This window comes from Gallus gallus, chromosome 1 (genome assembly GCF_016699485.2).
Source record: "Gallus gallus isolate bGalGal1 chromosome 1, bGalGal1.mat.broiler.GRCg7b, whole genome shotgun sequence".
Lineage (NCBI taxonomy): Eukaryota > Metazoa > Chordata > Aves > Galliformes > Phasianidae > Gallus > Gallus gallus.
In genome coordinates, this window is record NC_052532.1 from 77,156,596 (window position 1) to 77,174,636 (window position 18,041).

At 45.7% G+C, this 18,041-nt stretch overlaps 1 protein-coding gene across 2 annotated transcripts; it reads left to right on the top strand.

Annotated features, from left to right (window-relative positions):
- The first annotated feature begins 749 nt into the window (after positions 1 to 749).
- CD4 (CD4 molecule) lies at positions 750 to 12,285 on the top strand. Of its 2 annotated transcripts, none has more exons than NM_204649.2 (10): positions 750 to 877; positions 6,503 to 6,634; positions 8,107 to 8,280; positions 8,368 to 8,511; positions 8,750 to 9,025; positions 9,443 to 9,805; positions 9,922 to 10,164; positions 10,251 to 10,369; positions 10,617 to 10,684; positions 11,901 to 12,285. In NM_204649.2, exons 2-10 carry the CDS (start codon positions 6,574 to 6,576, stop codon positions 11,914 to 11,916), a joined length of 1,464 nt encoding a protein of 487 aa, NP_989980.2. In that variant the 5' UTR covers positions 750 to 877; positions 6,503 to 6,573; the 3' UTR covers positions 11,917 to 12,285. The 2 variants fall into 2 exon arrangements, with proteins under 2 accessions (NP_989980.2, XP_015148650.2); XM_015293164.4 differs by having other exon boundaries at positions 804 to 2,609.
- The last annotated feature ends 5,756 nt before the right edge of the window (positions 12,286 to 18,041 follow it).

The window sequence follows — 18,041 nt, forward strand, 5'->3', positions numbered from 1 at the left end:
CTTGGCTGAGGCTGGGATTCAGAGAGAAAGATACCGAATGTGGGTGGAAAACCACAAAAGCCCCCTCCTCCACTCTACACAGAGGGGAAACAGCTGAGATGTGGTAGTGGTAGAGGTTACTTGAGAGAATAAAGATGAAAATATTCTCATCTCACTCCAAATCTCGGCCATACTCTGCACAGATGACCCTCACTGCTTCAGGGTTTCCCCCTTAACTGTGCCCTAATCGTGGTCATTTCTAAACTGCTTGACCAGCACGCCCATCTGGACTGGAGGCACAGCCTTGTTGCCACCCCGAGCAGCCCTGGGGGCAAGGCCACAGCCCACTCCTCAGTGATGGCTCCTCTTAGCAGCAAGACAGGCTGGCAAATGGAGGTCAGCTTGCTCTTACAGCTTGTTAGACGCCTGGGAGTAGTCTGAATCTGCTCAGCTAACATGTTAATTCGCAAGCTTTCTTTGACGATAGATCATAACAGGTTTCCAATCGCTCGCTTTTAAGTTTCGGTTCTGTTACAGCCTCCCAGCAGCCGCCGAATGGCCAATAGGCTCTCTCTCACACTCATTCTTCCCAGGCGTCGCAACATATAGCCTTCCATTCTGGTCTTCATTTCTGTTCACATCCAGCATTGAGATCACACGCATCTGGAAGATCAGCATCTACTGAGAGAAGCTCGCAGATTGCAGCAGAGCCTGGACCGGCAGCAAGACCGTGCTGACGTTCCAGTTGGAGAGGAGGAGACACAAAGGCCGACCGACATCTGTTGAGCAGCTTTCTAACATCAGCTTCATTCTTCTCTTCCTTCAGTTATAGCTGCGTTAGATCACTTACAGCAGGTGACAAACACGAGGAGACAGAAACACAGAGGGAGGAAAAGAGGTAAGGAAACTTTCTTTCTGTCTCTCTCTGAAAAAAGAGGTCAATCTGGTTTTGTTGGTGGTGGGTTTTTTTTTTTAACGTTGTCACAAACTTTACGATTTCACACAAGTTACTGTTTTGGACAGGATAAAGGACAGGTAGGTTTTGCCCCACTTAAAGTTCTGATGCAAAACTTTACTGAAATGTTTTACTTGATCATACTTCTGGCTGTGCAATTTTTTGAGGCCTTTTGTTTTCAACTAAGCAGTGTTCTTCGGTCTGGATTTTCCCTTGGAAGGGGGAAAAAAGAGAGCTACTAAAAGATCCTGGAGATCTCACAGGTCTCTTAAACCCATGTGTAGCGATAGTTCAGAAAAATGTCCTACAGGACTTGACAACAACGACTGTATGTCCCCAGGGGTTGGAAATGGACCGAGAGCAACTCTCCACCACCAGCTGCCACTTGCTATCACCTTCGTATGCCCTCCAGGAAGGGCAACTTTATTCTAAAAAAAGCCTGAACAATAAAAAGACACCAATCTCTAGCTAACTAGAAGAGCCCGTTTAAATGTGTGTGCCACGATCGGTGAGTCTGCTCTAACTATGTCGGCTGGCTGACTCACTGCGCAACACAGGCTGCAAAGGCAGCCTGATCCACTAGATCAGGGCTGGGTAAGCAGAATTGCATGCAGCAAGAGGAATCCTTCCAGTTTAAGGACACCTGAGAACCTTAGCCCTTTCACAGACTGCTGCACTGTTAAAACCTGCAGTTTCATTCCTGGGTGAATTTTTCATCTTTCAGATGATGAATTCCGTTCAACCTTTGTCGGTCACCCCAAGTGTTCCCCTGCATGGTACATTAAGGTTGAGCTCAGGTTACTTCTTAATGTTCACCACTATAAAATAAGCACTCTTGTTAAGTCCCTTGTGCGCGTTATTCTCAATTCAGTTCACAAACCTTTTCTTTATCCTCCTCAGTGTTTCACAAAGATGGCTGCCCGGGCTGCCTGCGATAGAGCAGGACTTGACTCATTTAAATGGAGCAAAACCAATATCCCTTTTTTACTCAATGCTCTTGGACAGTGCCAATCCTTTCTGCCACGGTCTTGCACAGGGACTGTGTATTCAATAAGGAAAAATTATGCAGTGACTCCTGTCATTCCAGCCATACGGGGAACATTTTTGTTCTGAGTGGACTGGAACGTACAGTTTGGCTGCACTGTGTTATCCATACTTACATAGGCCCTTTTCCAGTGTGGACTGCAAATCAAGAATATTTCATGTAAGGTCCCAGTGTTCCTATTTCAGCAGCTGATTAATGATACCTGAAGCACATCCCATGTGCACATGGCTTGAAAGCACAATGCAGGGCCTGTCGTCAGAGGACATCTTGGTACTGTTTGCTAGTCACAGCCTCCTAGAAAGGCATCCATGTGCCGTAAGTGTGAATTGCTGGGATGGAAGCTTTTTCACAGAGACAAAAATAGGAGGCCTAGAAGGAAAGAAGAGGGGCTAATTAGAAGGGAAAACTCAGAAGGCGTATGCTGAAATGCCTGTCGTGCACAGAAAGTTCTTGGCTTCCCCTTAAATGGTTAAAATGGTTCGGAAGCCATCAGGAAACTGGGTAGGCTGCAGAGATAGAGTCATTTCTGGTGGTATTCGTGAGGGTTGAGACACACAGACAGACTGCAAAGACTTCGTGGCAGAAGGAAACTTGGATTGTGCCCACATGGCACTCTGCTCCATCCTGGAGGTAGGAACTCTCTCTGAGGGGCCGATGGCTGACCATGCTCCACCACGTCCCTCTGGGAGCAGCTGTGGAGGGTGACAACTTGTTTCAGGGGCTGGTGAACAGCCAGAGTGCTCGAGGGGAACACTCAAGGCACAGACTGTGCTGCATGACAGCTAAGCTTGTTTGTGCTCTGGGGCGACCATGAAGCCCATAAAAATGACCTCCACTTCTATCATCTCTTTGCTTTCACTGTCTGTTTTTATTGCATTTGGTCTCTTACCCTGTCTACTGCTCACACACGCTTGCTTGTTAGTGAACATTTTCAAGGGAACTGCTGCATAGTAGAGCAGATCAGCTTTGCTTTAGACATTTAAACCGAGGAGTGATGTGATCCCTAACAAACTGCATTCTAGAGCCTAAAATACACACCAAACCAGCGCGCGGCATGAGGGGAAGCTGCATCCCTTTGCTCTTGCCCAGAAGCAGCCGCAGGGGAAATGGAGGACAGCCACCAAGGCTGAGGTGTGGCAGCGCTGATGGGAGCGGCCCAGGCCTCCCTGCCCAGGCCTTCCTGCCCAGCTCTCCTTGCCCCACCGAGCACACCACTGCTGCTGTGAGATCAAAAGCACAGCCACAAGCAAGAGCGAGAGGAGAAAACAAGGAAACCACACGGCATGAAAGCAGTGCGCGAATGCACTGAGATGGGAGATAGCCTGCTCTGCAGGAGGAGTGGTTTCTGGGCTCTTTGTTAAATTTCAGTTTCCTCCTGTGTCACGCTGCTGTCAGGCTGGAGGAGAGATGCCTGCAGCCAACCAACCATCTTGTGAAGATCTACAGGAGCAGGTCCTCTCTGGGCCAGGCTTGGTCCTGCAGGCCTTGTCCTTGGTCACCCCTCAGTGAGACCACTCGCTGACACGGCTCTCTTTTGCCCACCCCCCCAGGGAGATAACAATCATTAAAAGAAGTTAAGAAGGAAATTAAAGCAGTTTAGTAAGAGGGGAAAGTTAAAATGAAATGGAAATCAATGTGCACTTGGATGACAGCCCTGCTCCTCCTGTGAAGACTAGGCCTGCTACTAAATCAAGTGTGCCCAGACTGTTTCTGGCACGGAGGCTGACTGGCATGAGATGGTCTGGGCTATTAAACTCACTTAACCTCCAAAATGAACTGGCTACGTGACAGCTGCCTAATGGGAGTGGTTCCTGTCCCATTCTAACACTTAAATGGATCCTGGGAGTTGCTTGGCAGGAGAGTCATCCTGGGCCAAAGAAATGTCAGGAAATGTTCTAGCAGTTTAACATGGCTGATGAGTGTGTTCCAGTGCCCAGGGGCATTCCCTGACACCACTTAATTTCTGAGTACTATCACAAGATACGGCTGTAAGCCTGTAAGGAGGCTGCGGGTCTGCCATAGGCATTAGCTGACAAGAACCACGGCCTAAGCTGACGAAGCAATCAGATCTGTAAACTTCTGAATACCATTGCCCACATTCTGACCTGGAGGGTCACAAGAGGCTGAAAGACAGAGGGAAAATAAGAAGTGGGATGAATGAAAAGCAGAAAGGAGACAGAAAGCGTATGAAAGAAACTCTAGCTGGAGGCAACCTGTTTTCCCCAATGACTCGTAACATGTAGGTGGTCATGATCGTGATATAGAGATCTGCCACAGACATATGAAGATCAGTATGAATGAAAAAGGAATGGAGAGATATGTGCGTGAAACCACAATAAGAAACAGGAGAACAGTGTCTGAAAGGTGCATCAACCTGCAGCTACCAAACTGCACAAGGTCAGCAGTTCACTGGTACCACGACATTTTAGTTGTGCGGTTTTGTTCTCTAACTAGATAGCAAGAAGGTGAAGAACAAACTGATGCCAACAGGAAACAGGAACACAGAGATTCACAGACAGTAAAAAATGATGGTGTGTGTCGGCAATTTTGCTGATTTCTATCTATTCTATCACCTCTAATATTAGTATAAAGTTTAAAGATGCAAAATATTTGAAGCCCAGCACTGAGCCTGTTAATTTGTAGATCTCACTACAGGGTGGTGGCTGACTTTTTCCTACTGGTCTCACTTGGACAGGTGATGTGACTATTCATGGCAGACCTTACGTTTCTTCCATCATCTCAGGGTGATATTGATCTTTTCCAGGGCCCTGTGCCAGGTCTCAGTTATAGATGTTTCTTCTGTGTGAGATGCATACAGATGCCTTGTTGTTGCCCTTTTCCTTATTCTGTTAGCATAGCTCAACAAACTGCTTGATCACTGCTGCTGCATCTGGTGGGAAATTATGTCCAATTGCATGCACTGGCTCCTCCATTTTGCTTTCCTTTTTCCACACAAAATGGCTCGTGCAAATATTTCCTGGGGCCAGCATGATTTTTTTTTTGTTTGATTTGTAAAAGGCAAGCTGCAGATCATCTCTGACTATGCTCTTGCTATGTATTTCTCTTCTGATGGTGCACATGGCTACTGTCTTGCTGTTGCACCTGCATTTTTCATGTGTGCTCATCTGTTCAGCTGTCAGATTGTCAGCCATCACCTGGCCTGATCTACATGTAAACATAACACTGATGTTTTAATCTACTCTTTGACTGTCTCATGTGCTCTGGTCATTTACATTAATTTCAATATTAAAGTTTCCTCATTGGAATATATTATGTCTAATACTGCATATACTACATATTTAGTATTAAGTTATTATTGTATTCCCTTTGATTTCAGTCCCATTATGATTCCAGCCTTCATTCTACCATGCTAACTGTGAAAGGCTGTTTCTGCTATCATCTAGACCTGAGTGACCTTCCCATCAGTTATTCTACTTCTCTAAACACTGCTGTGATTTTTATTGTTGTTGTTATGGGTCCAGATCACTCCTCCACCCCCCTTCCCCCCCCCAATCCACATATCATCCCTGCTTCTGATATCTGATTTGCTCCTTTGGTAGCACCCAGAGTGTTTTCCCATACTCTGTTAAAACAGGACTTGGTTTGTTCACATTGCTCCCCATTGTTTGTCGCTTGAGTTTTGTTGGCTTCTGTCTGACCCTTCACTTGAGGACACGGAGTTCTTATGTTTCAGACACTGCAGCCCAAATAATATGCTCATCTGTATCGATTGGATTTTCCCCAGTCTTTGTTTAAGAAAATTCTTCCTATAAGTGTCAGCAGACAAGTTCTGTTTCAGTTTAAATTAAGCCTCTCCTATTTTAAATGAAGACTGCTTTCTGTACAGCCCCCTGGTGCTCCCACAGATTCACAGTTCTTGATGACCCCATGCTACCCTTCTTTACACCACTTTCTCTGTCAGACTGTGCAACTCTAGCACTCTTCCTGGTTCTATGCTTGCATCTAGAAGCATTTTCAGCTTTGCCCTTCCCACCTTACAAGCTAAGTTTGCCTGTAAAACCTTTTCTGACATGTCTACTCTGCCAGCTTTCACACAGTACACTCCAGCTACCCTGTGCAGACTTGACATCCTCCAGAAGTGCTTTGGAGGTCTCTGCTTGTGGAACCGTGGAAGCCATGGACAAATAGTTCCAGGACTTTCCATTTCAGGCTTTTTTTTTTATCATCAGTGCAACTTATTTCTGACCTTGTTCCTCCCTTCACCCCAGACTTTATGTAGAATTTCCCTAAGAACTGAAGCAAGCCTTTCAAAAAACATCAGAGACAGTGATTACCAAAACCTCTAAGATAAGAAATTCATAGACAACAACAACAAAAACCACTAAAGAAAAATGCTACGAAGAGCCCTAAAGATGGATTTTTATCATGCAATCATAAAATCACACAGAAAGACTTAGATGGGAGGGGATCTCTGGATTTCTCCGTTTCAACTTCCTGGTTACAGTTTGGGGTGATTCTAAAACTACATGAACCATTACTAACAGAGCATTTGGGTCTTCCAGGTTTGCATCCCTTGGTACCAACAGCATTCCCAGCCCTTCAGTTTGCAATAGTGAAGAGCGTTCCCTTGGAGATGGAGAGGTGTGGAGCAGTGGTGAGCTGTGTGTTTGCGGTCATCTTGGTTCTGCAGCTGGGTGAGTCCTCAGCTGCACTGGAAAAGTAGCAGTGAATCCTGCTAATGCTTACAACATTCCCAAAAGCCTCACAGCATTTTAGGTGTTTCTGGGCTCCTCATAATTTATCATCTGAAATATTCTTTTTTTTTTTTTTTAATTATTATCTTTTAATAATGGTTGCCACCTCCTATTGCTAAGGGTGAATCTATAAGCTGATATGATGGGAGGGCATGGTTCACATCCCCTGAGACCACTGAGATGCTTCTGCAGGAGTCTGTCTGCTCAGAGAGCAGTCTCACATGCTTTTAGAGCAGTCTTCTTCGAGCCATTCTCTCCGTATCAATACAGATATAGCAGTCACTTTCTTACCTCTTGTCTGGCCCACTCTGCAACTGTCCAGCAGTGGTGATATGGCTTTGACAGCATTGCCATTGAAAAAGACCACCAGCTGAGGAAGACGTTGTGCCATACAGCATCAGGAGTAGAAGGAACTTGTGCTCTGGGCAAAGCCATTTCCTGGGCCAAAACCAGCCCAGATCCCATATACTGAGCACAGGGTAGAAAATACTACCCCTCACACTGCCTCCTGCTGCCTGGGTGAAAACCTGTGAATTTCTGATCATAGGTTTGCCATTACAAATTTGATGTTAGCAGCTTCTTCAGCTTGATTGCTAATGTTACAACAATTGGTGGACTTTTTAGTGATCTTTTTACAAGATTGGAAAGTGACTGAATAATGCCAGAGCTGCATTTCTCAAACACTCAGCTTTGGTTATTCCAGTTGCAGAAAAAAAACATGAAAATACTGTATGCAAGCTGTAACTAAAAGTGTTGCAAAAGACACCAAGATATTCTTATGAATGGCATTCATAATTTCCCCATTTTAGACAAATTCATCATTTTCAGTGATCATGTTCGGTGCAATTATTAGAAAACCTTTATTAGCCATGCTGCAGATTACCAGTGTTCCTGGAGGAAAACATAACCTGTGGAAACCCCTCCCATAAATTCATACAACCTTTTCATTTTACACTTCTAGAGTGCTCCTGTAGTAGGACAAATGAGAGCTTTGCAGTTCTATGCAGCTGAAGCAGTTCTGAGATGTCTCCCTTTCCTTCCCCTCCCCTCCTCTCCCCTCCCCCTTTTTCCCTTTCCCCTTCTTCTCTTTTCCCTTGCCCTTCTCTTTCCCTTTCCGCTTTCTCCTTTCTCCTTCTCATATCCATTATCCTTTATCCTTCTGTTTTCCTGGGCTTTCAGTCTTGCTCTGTGTAAAATTTGGAGGAAGAGGTCACCAAATTTGACAGTTCTGCCTCAAGTTTTGGCCAAGGAGTGAATGAGGAATGACACAGTCCTGCCTTTGTTACCAGCAGGACAACAGAATTTTGTTCAGTGGGGAAAAGGTTGTTTCAATAAAACTGCTCATATCTCAAAACTGTGAGTGTTGGTAAATCCACCATAACCATGGGTATTTGGGGGCATTTGACTTCTAGGTCTGACCCCCATTATGGCTCAGCAAGAACAACAGATTGGGATTGCAGGAAAGGAGGTGATCCTGAGCTGCAAAGCCATAAATAATCAGAAAGATGGGACCTGTACTTGGAAGTACAAGTATAAAGAAGTTTCTTCTACTATTATAAGCTTTTCTAAAGCACAGGTTTTTAAAGGTAAGGCTTCCAAATTCACACCCCTTCTCCTCGGTATATAGCTGAGAAATTTCTTCCCTCCTAAACAAGCTTATTTTTTTTCAAAAGGCAAAGCTCCAATGACTCATCGATCTGAATTGAACTCGAACAGCAAAAAGCTGAAGGTGTCAGACTTGAGCCTGGACGACGCTGGCATCTACACCTGTGCATGTTACTCTCCTGTAGTCAGTATCTCACTGCATGTCTTTAAATGTGAGTGCCTGGAGGGACTGTAACCACAAGGAGGTGAGGGGAGAGGAGAAAAAGTCCAAGAAACATCTCTGATGGAATTCCTTATCCATGATGCCATTGCTCCTGGTCTGATTTATCACAGCTCATTTCCCTTGTATCATCAGGGCACAGGGCCTCCATGCTCTCTTTGCTGTGACATTTTTCTCTCACTTGCAGAAAGAGGAGTTGATTTACTGGCTAAGATTTTTTCTCTTTACAGTGACAATCTCTTCAAATGGGCACTTCCTCACAAATGAAGACCTCGAGCTTACTTTGATGCAAAATTCATCCCACTCACAACCCCATCTCAGCATCAAATTGTTTAACATTAACAATAACATAGTGACAACAGAAATTTTGCAAGAGGAGGCCCCTCAGAAATACATACTGAAGCTAAAGCAACTGAAGGCTATAGACAGTGGAACCTGGATGTGTCACGTTTATTCAAACTCTCCATCGATTAATCAGAACATCTCCTTTGATGTGAAGGTATTAGGTATGTGACAACAAAAATGCAGCTTGCACACAGACTCTGAAACCAGTGCTCATGAGCCAAGATTTCATTTTCCACCATTCACACAAGGGTGTTCCAGGGCTAATTTCCCTGGGCCTCCAACCCTGCAGCTGGATTGCTCTGCTGCCTGAGCTCTGTCTCACACTTCTTCCCGTTTTCTTCTCCAGGCTGGCCCTAAAAGATCACCCTCCCCTTGGGGTCTCTTCTTCTCAGCTCTGGTGAGCTTGAGAGTTTTGCCCCTTTAAAACATTTCTCAGTCTCTAACTGCTTACCCCCCCTACAACATCTTGTGGCTTTTCTCTGAGGCCTCTCAATTGAACACAAGACCAAAACACAGAGAAGCACTCAGAGAAGCCACAGATTTCCCTGCTTATGTATTCTTGTCTCTTCCAAATTCAGGTTTTGAGGAGGAACGCTTGGAAATAGTCTACACTACTGTTGGCAACACTGCAATCTTGTCATGGCATCTGAACTTCAGGAAGATCAAGTGGAAAGAAGGTTTCACAGGCAAACTGAATTGGGAACCACAGGGAAATACAGCCATTCATGAGCTGCTTAATTTCAGTGTCACAACACATCAAGAGCTGCATAAAACTAAGAAAAGCAACCACATTTGGTTTGAGATATCTGAAGGGAAAACTGACGGTACTATGGACGTTAAAATCCCCAAAGTCCAGTTAAATCACTCTGGGCAGTACAAATGCCAGCTGGAGATCAACGGTAGAAGAACGGAGAGCGTGAGAGCACTAGTGGTGATGCAAGGTGAGAGAAAGGGATCAGCAGATGAGGAGCTGCAGAAACCTCAAGGACACCACAAGAGTATGCATGGACCCATCTTCCCATCCTCTCACTCATGTGACATTTTCTTATCTTTCCAGTCACTGCTATCCCTGCTGGGCCACTCTCCAGAGGGGGCAAGATGACCCTGCTCTGTCAGGTGTCTGGTCCCCTGCCATCCAATGCCCACTTGCTCTGGGAACGTGTGAATGGGACTCAAATGGAAATGAAGAAGTCAAAACAGCATGAAGCAAAAGTGGAGGTGAACGTCAGTGCTCCAGGATTGTGGAACTGTCACCTCGTGGAAGACAATAACAAAAAGATCAGCCTTAATTATACCGTGGGTATGGAAATTAACATCACATCCCTACCTCCACACAAAAGCCTTGAAATTCTCTATCTGCCTATGAATACTCTTCTCTTTCCACAGAGGAAGCTCATGTTTGGAATAGCTATGCAGTAATTGGAATAATTATTGGAGCCAGTGTGTTGGTGATTGGCCTTGCATGCATGTGCATAATCACTGGTATGAGGTGGCAGCGGAGAAGGGTTAGTATCCCGGTGTCCGTGAAAGGTGAACAGATGACAGTCTTCCCAGACCACAAGAGAAGCCTGATTTTCTCTCTGTGAATGGGGCAGAATAGATAGTAGGTCAATCCTTACACTCAAAGCAAATGGTTAGAGATTGACAGTCTGCAGATAGTAGCTATGTCAGAAAGTACTTCACTACCCCATCACAGGGAAGCATTTTAAGTGTAAACAATTTAATCATTATTTATCCCTTCTCTCTTGGTAGAAACGGGCAAGAAGGATGGCACAAGCAAAACAATACTTGCTGGAAAAGAAGACATGTCAGTGTCAACGGTAAGTGGTAATGAGGACAGCTGGAATGAGCAAGTATTTTGCTTTCAAGATAGGGGAGCTGGATGGTTGAGTGGGAAGAAATGGAGCATGAGCCCACTCGCTGCCTACACTAAAACTGCATTTCAGCATTTTCAGCTCTTGTTATGTTTATGAGTTATGAGCTATATTTTATGAATTTCCCGTTATGCTCCAAACCTGTGGTAGTTCTGTGCTTGCAAACTTCTAAGCAGAGGTTTCACTTGAATTACCCTGATGTTTAGACATGTTGGCCAAACTAAAGCAGGAGCTCCAGAGTCCTTTGACAGGATTCAGAGCCGATCTGGGACACAGATAGAGAGGTTATGGATACTGAGGTGGAAGACACACAGTGAACTTCAAGAATGAAAATAAAAATCCATTATGTCATAATGTGACTCCAGCTCTGCTATCACAGTGCTGTACTGCAGTCTGTGAAAATCACCAATAACCTCCTAGGAGCCAGGAAAGAGAACACTGAACCATCCCCTCTCCCACATGCACTGGGTGATACACCATCGCGTTCTGGCTCATTTCGGGGAAGCAAGGACTTCTCAGCAGAGCTTTCCCTTTTCAGTGTCTTTAAGCTTATATGATGTCAGGCCATAGAAACAGTTGCAGAGGAACACTGACAGTTATACTGTCACTGGAAGTGGAGAGCCTACAGCAGTATAAATAATAACATGAAGTAGTTCAGTAAACTGATGGATACAGAATTTGACTTCTGCTTAATTTTAACTGGTGACAGTGGCAAACTGTGATAAGTTTCACCTGTTTTTGTCACTGTTACTGAGGTTTCAGTGAGTAAATGGCAAATACTGCTTCACAGTTAGAATGTGTGTATGTGGTGAAAAGTTAATTACCACAACATGTTGAAAAATTCACCTGAATTTCACTGACTTTTTCTCAAGGTTGGAAAAAAATCTCCATAAGAAGGACAAGCCCATACAACTACATAAACATACAGCTAGATAAATCTGTGCAATACAAGTACTGACAGTTTTTTAACTCTCCTTATCATGCAAGCATCTCACTGTAACTGAAAGGTAAACAGCCATGTGGATGTACAAGTAACCATTTGCCCCCAAACTGCAGAAAGGAGCGTAGTCCTTATCTGCACTGGGCAAAGTACTATGAGCTGTCTGGCTTCCAGGTATCATCTGTGTAATGCTGGTGCTAACATAATGTTTTTCTCTTGCAGCCGGATGTATAAGTAGCTTTGCAGACTGAGGGACTCTCTGCCTGTACCTAAACAAACACCTGCCAGCCCATAGTGCTCTGTGAACCCACCTCCCTTTGTCCTGTTTTGATATAATTCTTTATGCCTTCATCATTCTCTCAGTATAATGGCACGGAGGGGCGTTGTCTGGAGAGGAGCCAATGGACAAGACAAGAAACCCTTACAGGTTATTACTGAGCCCCAGCTCTATAATGAAAGACACTGAATAGAAGAGCAGATATATATATATAGTGGTTGCATTTTGCTCATGCACTTAATTTTACCTTTTCATGGAACTGATTTTATATGCTTCTTTTATGCGCTGGAGCTAGAATAAATTTCCTCAGATTTTTGGTTTTTTTGCAAATTGGACTAATTTTTTTTTTTTTCTGAGGCACTTTCTTCTGACTCACATCTGCATTTCTGCCTTTCCCCCTAGGATGTAGAATCCTTGTTCTCAGTCTCCTGTGTCCCTTAATTTTCCTTAATTCACCAGCTCTCTACTCCCCTTGAAACCCATTTGCCTTCCTTCAGTAGCCCCACAGAACCCTCAAGCCCCACGCCAGAGCTTGTAGTCTTCATCTCACCTACAACAAACCAGTGCACAAAGAAAACATCACAAGCAATGGGATAATTCAGGACTAATTTTGTCACTAAAGCAGTTCAGGATACCCGTAACTTCTGGAAAACAGAGCTTTCAAAAGATGTGAATGTTGATGTAGGAGGTAGGCTTGGGAAAGGGGTGAAAAGAAATTTCCTAAGAGGACAAAAGAGCCTCGGACTGTGTAAGCCAGCAAAGATCCTTATGAGAAAACTCTCCTTGAAATGTCTCTTTGTTAGCTCAAGGAAATGGGAAGAGGGAGTGGAAACTTCAGGAAATTCAGGATGAAGTAAAAGTGTGTTGCATACTTCTCCAAATATCCTGAAAGAAAAAACTCTTAAAATAAGCACACAGAAATCTTGTGTTTATGTAAGTGTTTATGTAAGTTATTCTCCTTTCTGCTAGAGATGGGTTATAGAGGCCTTAAGGTCCCACAGCTGTCACTGGCCATAGTCCAGGGTTGCTAATTGGTCCAGGCTTGCTGAGGAGAGGCAGAAACAAATGCAATGCTGTGGAAATGGCTTTTGTGGCAGAGACGTGCTGCAGGACACCTGGTGCTAGAAGAAGGTTTCTCTGTCACAGCCATGTCAGCATGGCACGGTTATCAGCAGTGAAAGAAACAGGTGGCGACAACGGCCAAGACAGCACCTGTGAGCCGGGAGGAAGCCCATCCATCCCCCTTGCTGTTTGAAACCCACCACAACCACTGGTCGCCCCTAGGCTGGGACACAGCTGTAGCAGCCACTGCTCTGCCCAGACAGTTCCTCCACCAGTGTCTTCACACAACACAAAGCAACAAAGATGCACACTGCTTTCATTTTCCTTCCTATCATTTGTGCTTGTGAATACAAAACTACGTGAACTGTAGAAGATAATAGTTCAGTTGGTAGGGACCTACAAAGATCATCGAGGCCAAGATCCTTAAAGGGCTAACCAAAAGTTCAAGTACAGGGCTTGTGATCTCAGCAGTCACGTCCCTGCCCAACCCTACTAGAAATTCAATTGCCAGGATAGGCCACTCTCAGCTCAGATCTCAAATGTATCTTCTTTTGTCAACTTTTCAGTCTTTACCTTTTCACATGACAGCCTTCTTTGCTCTAGATGCACATACTGCCCTGTTTAAGAGAAAAGCCACCCACAGACCGAGTCTTGAAGGAGCTTTGCTTTCTGTCTGAAGGCGATACTGAAAGCTTCACAGTGGTCTTCAAGGTAGAGTGGAGGTGGAGGTTCAGAGCAGATTAGAGGTATCACAGAATTACAGAATCATGGAATCACAGAATGTCAGGGATTGGAAGGGACCTCAAAATATCATCCAGTTCAATCCCGCGGCTGGAGCAGAACACCTAGATTAGGTCACACAGGAACACATCCAGGCAGGTTTGTAATGTCTCCAGGGAAGGAGACCCCACAACCTCTCTGGGCAGCCTGTTCCACAGTGTTCTGTTATCCCTACTGCAAATAAGTTTTTTCTCATATTTATGTGGATCCTCCTATGTTCCAGCTTGCACCCACTGCCCCTTGTCCTATCACTGGATATCACTGAGAAGAGCCTGGCTCCATCCTCCTGATGCTCACCCTTTACATATTTATAAACATTAATGAGGTCACCTCTCAGACTCCTCCAAGCTAAAGAGACCCAGCTCCCTCAGCATCTCCCCATAAGGAAGATGCTCCATTCCCTTTATCATCTTTGTAGCTCTGCACCGGACTCTCTCAAGCAGTTCCTTGGTCCTTCTTGAACTGAGGGGCCCAGAACTGAATGCAATATTCCAGATGTGGTCTCACCAGGGCAGAGCAGTGTGGGAGGAGAACCTCTCTTGACCTACTAACCACATCTCTTGTAGTACACCTCAAGATGCCATTGGTCTTCTTGGCCACAAGGGCACAGTGCTGGCTCATGGTCATCTTGCTGTACACCAGGACCCCCAGGTCCCTTTCCCCTACACCACTCCCCAACAGGTCAGTCCCCAGCATATACTGGTACCTGGGGTTGTTCTTGCCCAGATGCAAGACACTAAACTTGCCCTTCTTGTATTTCATTAAACGTCCCCCCGCCCAACTCTCCAGCCTGTGTAGGTCTCGCTGGATGGCAGCACAGCCTTCTGGCGTGTCAGCGACTCCTCCCAGTTTTGTGTCATCAGCAAACTTGCTGACAGTGCACTCTATTCCCTCATCCAAGTCCTGAAGGACTCCACTAGATAACAGGCCTCCAACTAGACTCTGTTGCATTGACCACAACTCTCTGGCTTCTTCCATTCAGCCAGTTCACAGTCCACCTCACTATCCCATCTTCCAGACCACACTCCCTCTGTTTAGCTGCGAGGATGCTGTGGGAGACAGTGTCAGATGCCTTACTAAAATCAATGTAGACCACATCCACTGCTTTAACATCATCTATCCACCTGGCTACATCTTCATAAAAGGTTATCAGGTTGGTCAAGCATGACTTCCTCTTGGTGAAGTCATGTTGACTTCCCATAATGAACCTGTTATCCTTGATATGCCTAGCACCAAGGATAAGCTGTTCCATCAACTTTCCAGGGATGGAGGTGAAGCTGACTGGACTGTAGTTACCTGGGTCCTCCTTCTTGCCCTTTTTGAACATAGGAGTGACATTTGCTTTCCTCCAGTCCTCAGGCACCTCTCCCATTCCCCACAACTTACAAAAGATAATGGACAGTGGCCTAGCAATGACTTCTGCCAGCTCCCTCAGCAGCTGTGGGTGCATCCCATCAGGACCCATGGATTTATGGATATCCAGATTGCTTAACTGGGTCCTAACCCAGTCCTCATCAACCAAGGCAAACTTCTCCTTGATCCCAGACTTCCTCTGGGGCCCTGTGGGTATGGGGCTCTTCAGGACAGCCTCGGGCAGTATAGACAGAGACAAAGAAGGCATTTAGCAACTCTGCCTTCTCTGTATCTTCTGTCACCAGGGCACCCACCTCATTCATCGGTGGGCCTACATTGCCTCTAGTGTTATTTTTATCTGCAATGTATTTGAAGTAGCTTTTTAGTGAAGTTGCACAAAACGTTGTAGTCAGTGCAGATATACCTTATGCTCTTACGTGGCATGGAAGCTAGATGGTCTCAGAGATGAGAAGCCAAGAGGCCCTGTCCCACCCTTCCTGTGTGGTTCCCTTTCTTGGGCATTCAGCCTCCTCAGGAGGTAAGAAGACTTCTCACTTTGATAGGTGTGACAAGGGTATATCTACACTATGCAGGGGAGTGGTGCTAGCTACAGAGGTTCACAGCCCTTCAAAGTGACAAACACAAGGACATGTGGTGACAGCTCAGTAGAGCAGCCCTGAGATGATGGCAGGACTCAGAAAGTTATATATGGCAACACTTACAAAATGACAGTGGTCCCTAGAGCAGTTTGCAGTGGTGTGGGAACATCACGGAAAGCAAGAGGTTAGAAAAAACGAAGTGTTGACTTTCCCCAGTGTGGTGGTGTTTCTGGCACTGCTGCTTCCCATGTTTCTGGACTGCAGAAGTGATAATGTTCCAGTCCTTTGGACACAGCTCCAACCTCAGGTCCCTATCAGGATCCACAAATCTGTGTTGACAAAGAGGCTTTGACTCACCTGAGGTTAGCCCACATACCCAGCTCAGCTGGAGCATCCCCAGCACAAGCCCCAACCTCCCCAAGCCCCCCCCACCTCACTTTCCAGCTTGTTTCTGCCCTTGACCGCAGTGTGAGGCTGCTGCTCAGAGGAGGCTGTCAGGCCCAATCTGCCGAGGCAGTCCCTGTGACTCATGCTCCCCGCGGGCTCTGCAGCAAAGCACTCGCATCGATTCGGCATTCAGAGCCAAACGACCCTGTGTGTTTCTATCCACGTTCCCAAGCTCTAGAAGGGAGGAAGCTGTGCTCTTGAGTCCCTTTGCTTTTTAGCCAGCTTGGCTGAGTCTGAGAGGTGTGGAAGTTCTCCACATCTGAAAAATCAGAGAACAGCAGACTAAGGGCCGGTGGCAGAGGCCGGCAGTTGGCAGGGCATGAGAAGGGATGAAGTGTCTTCTTGCCTGGTTCAGGCTCCAGAGGTCAGACATGCTTGGTCAAGCTGGGAAAATGGGTAGTAAAATGCATGTTGTAATTCTGTGCTACAAATCCAAAGCAAAGAAATCATTTCAGCTCCCTCCTGACATTGCATGTTCCCTGATTAACGGTTCCAGAGCTCCTAGTTATCCTCTCTGTGGGGTGTTCAGTAATTCTAAAAAGTAGCACAATTACATTCTAAAATGACATCTTTACATCCCTTATGGAGACAAACTCACTGCCCTGGGGTATCACTGAGGCCGGGAGGGATGAAAATAGGGTCAGTAAGAAAGAGAAGACAAGAACAAGGGGAAGCGGGGGGGGAGGAGGGAGAGGAGGGAGCAGGAGGATGGAGACACCTCTGCACAACAGCAAGCAGCTTCAGAACAACCATGCAGCCTGCCCTGGAATTTCCTTTTCTCAAGGACAATATCACATACAAATATTTACATCTGCTACAGAGGGAAACATCTTTCAGAATGCACCCAGCTGCCTGAGGAAAAGCATCCATCTGTGAACAAGCATCCACAAGTCCGAATCCTGGTTTTTACACCCGCAAGCCCTCGGTCTTTCTGTGCAGCTCATGACCAATGTTAGACAAGGTCTCCTGTCTCCTGGGATGAGCTATTAGCACTTGCCCATTTTGCAGATGAATTAACACTAAATCTTTCCATACAGTGCTAAAAATAGAACCTAAGGTTTGGGTATGACAAATCGACACTGCGGTTGCTGTCTTTTCAGGACCAATATGCTCACGGATCTACTTGGCTGGGTTGCCATTAGCCATTAACCACACCCTGCTAGCAGAGCCAGAAGGGATGCCAGGAAAGCTGCCAGCACGCCACCAGCATTGTTCTGCAAACCTTGGGCAAAGCTCATGCCGAGGCTCCAAGCATGAGGGTTAGCTGAGCCTGTGGTCTGTGAGAAACATGCGAGACCACCGTGGTCACTAGCAGAGCCCCAAGAGCCGCAGACCATCAGAACCTTATTTTTAGAAGTGGATTTGGCTATTTTGTTAATGCTTTTGCTTTTATGATTCTGTTTCTTGTTAACGAGATCTTTTCCTTTATGGGGCATTTCTTCATAGAGTGTTTCCCAGCAGAGCTGCCAGCCAGAAAAAACATTGATCTCTGCGCAGTGAACTTTTTCAGAAAGCAGCTTCTACACAGGCATTATAAAAGCAGTGTTTCTTTGGGCCTGGATGCCCTAGGATGTGCAGGCAGGTTGCTGAGTCTTTGGACAGCAGGTCACTGGTTGGAGTCCTGTTCGGCTCTGTAGGGAGTAAAAGTGCTGCAGTCTGTGCTTGCTTGTGAGTGTCCTAGAAGGAGATGGGTCTGGAGGGGTTCACTTCTGGTATCAGTACCTCTATTTCAGAGGTGGTCAAAGCTTCTGGTTAAAACCTATTTTCATCACAACTTGTATATTTGCCATAAAGAATGTATGATTTGACAGAGCTTTGAGATCTGCTTGGTTTCCCGCTTCTTTG

What these genes read in the sequence shown, in the direction of transcription:
- CD4 (NM_204649.2), top strand. Translation starts at nt 6,574, where the DNA reads ATGGAGAGGTGTGGAGCAGTGGTGAGCTGTGTGTTTGCGGTCATCTTG. An exon ending in CTTTGATGTGAAGGTATTAG is followed by an intron (nt 9,026 to 9,442) that starts GTATGTGACAAC and finishes TTCCAAATTCAG; the next exon opens with GTTTTGAGGAGGAACGCTTG. An exon ending in TGAGGTGGCAGCGGAGAAGG is followed by an intron (nt 10,370 to 10,616) that starts GTTAGTATCCCG and finishes CTCTCTTGGTAG; the next exon opens with AAACGGGCAAGAAGGATGGC.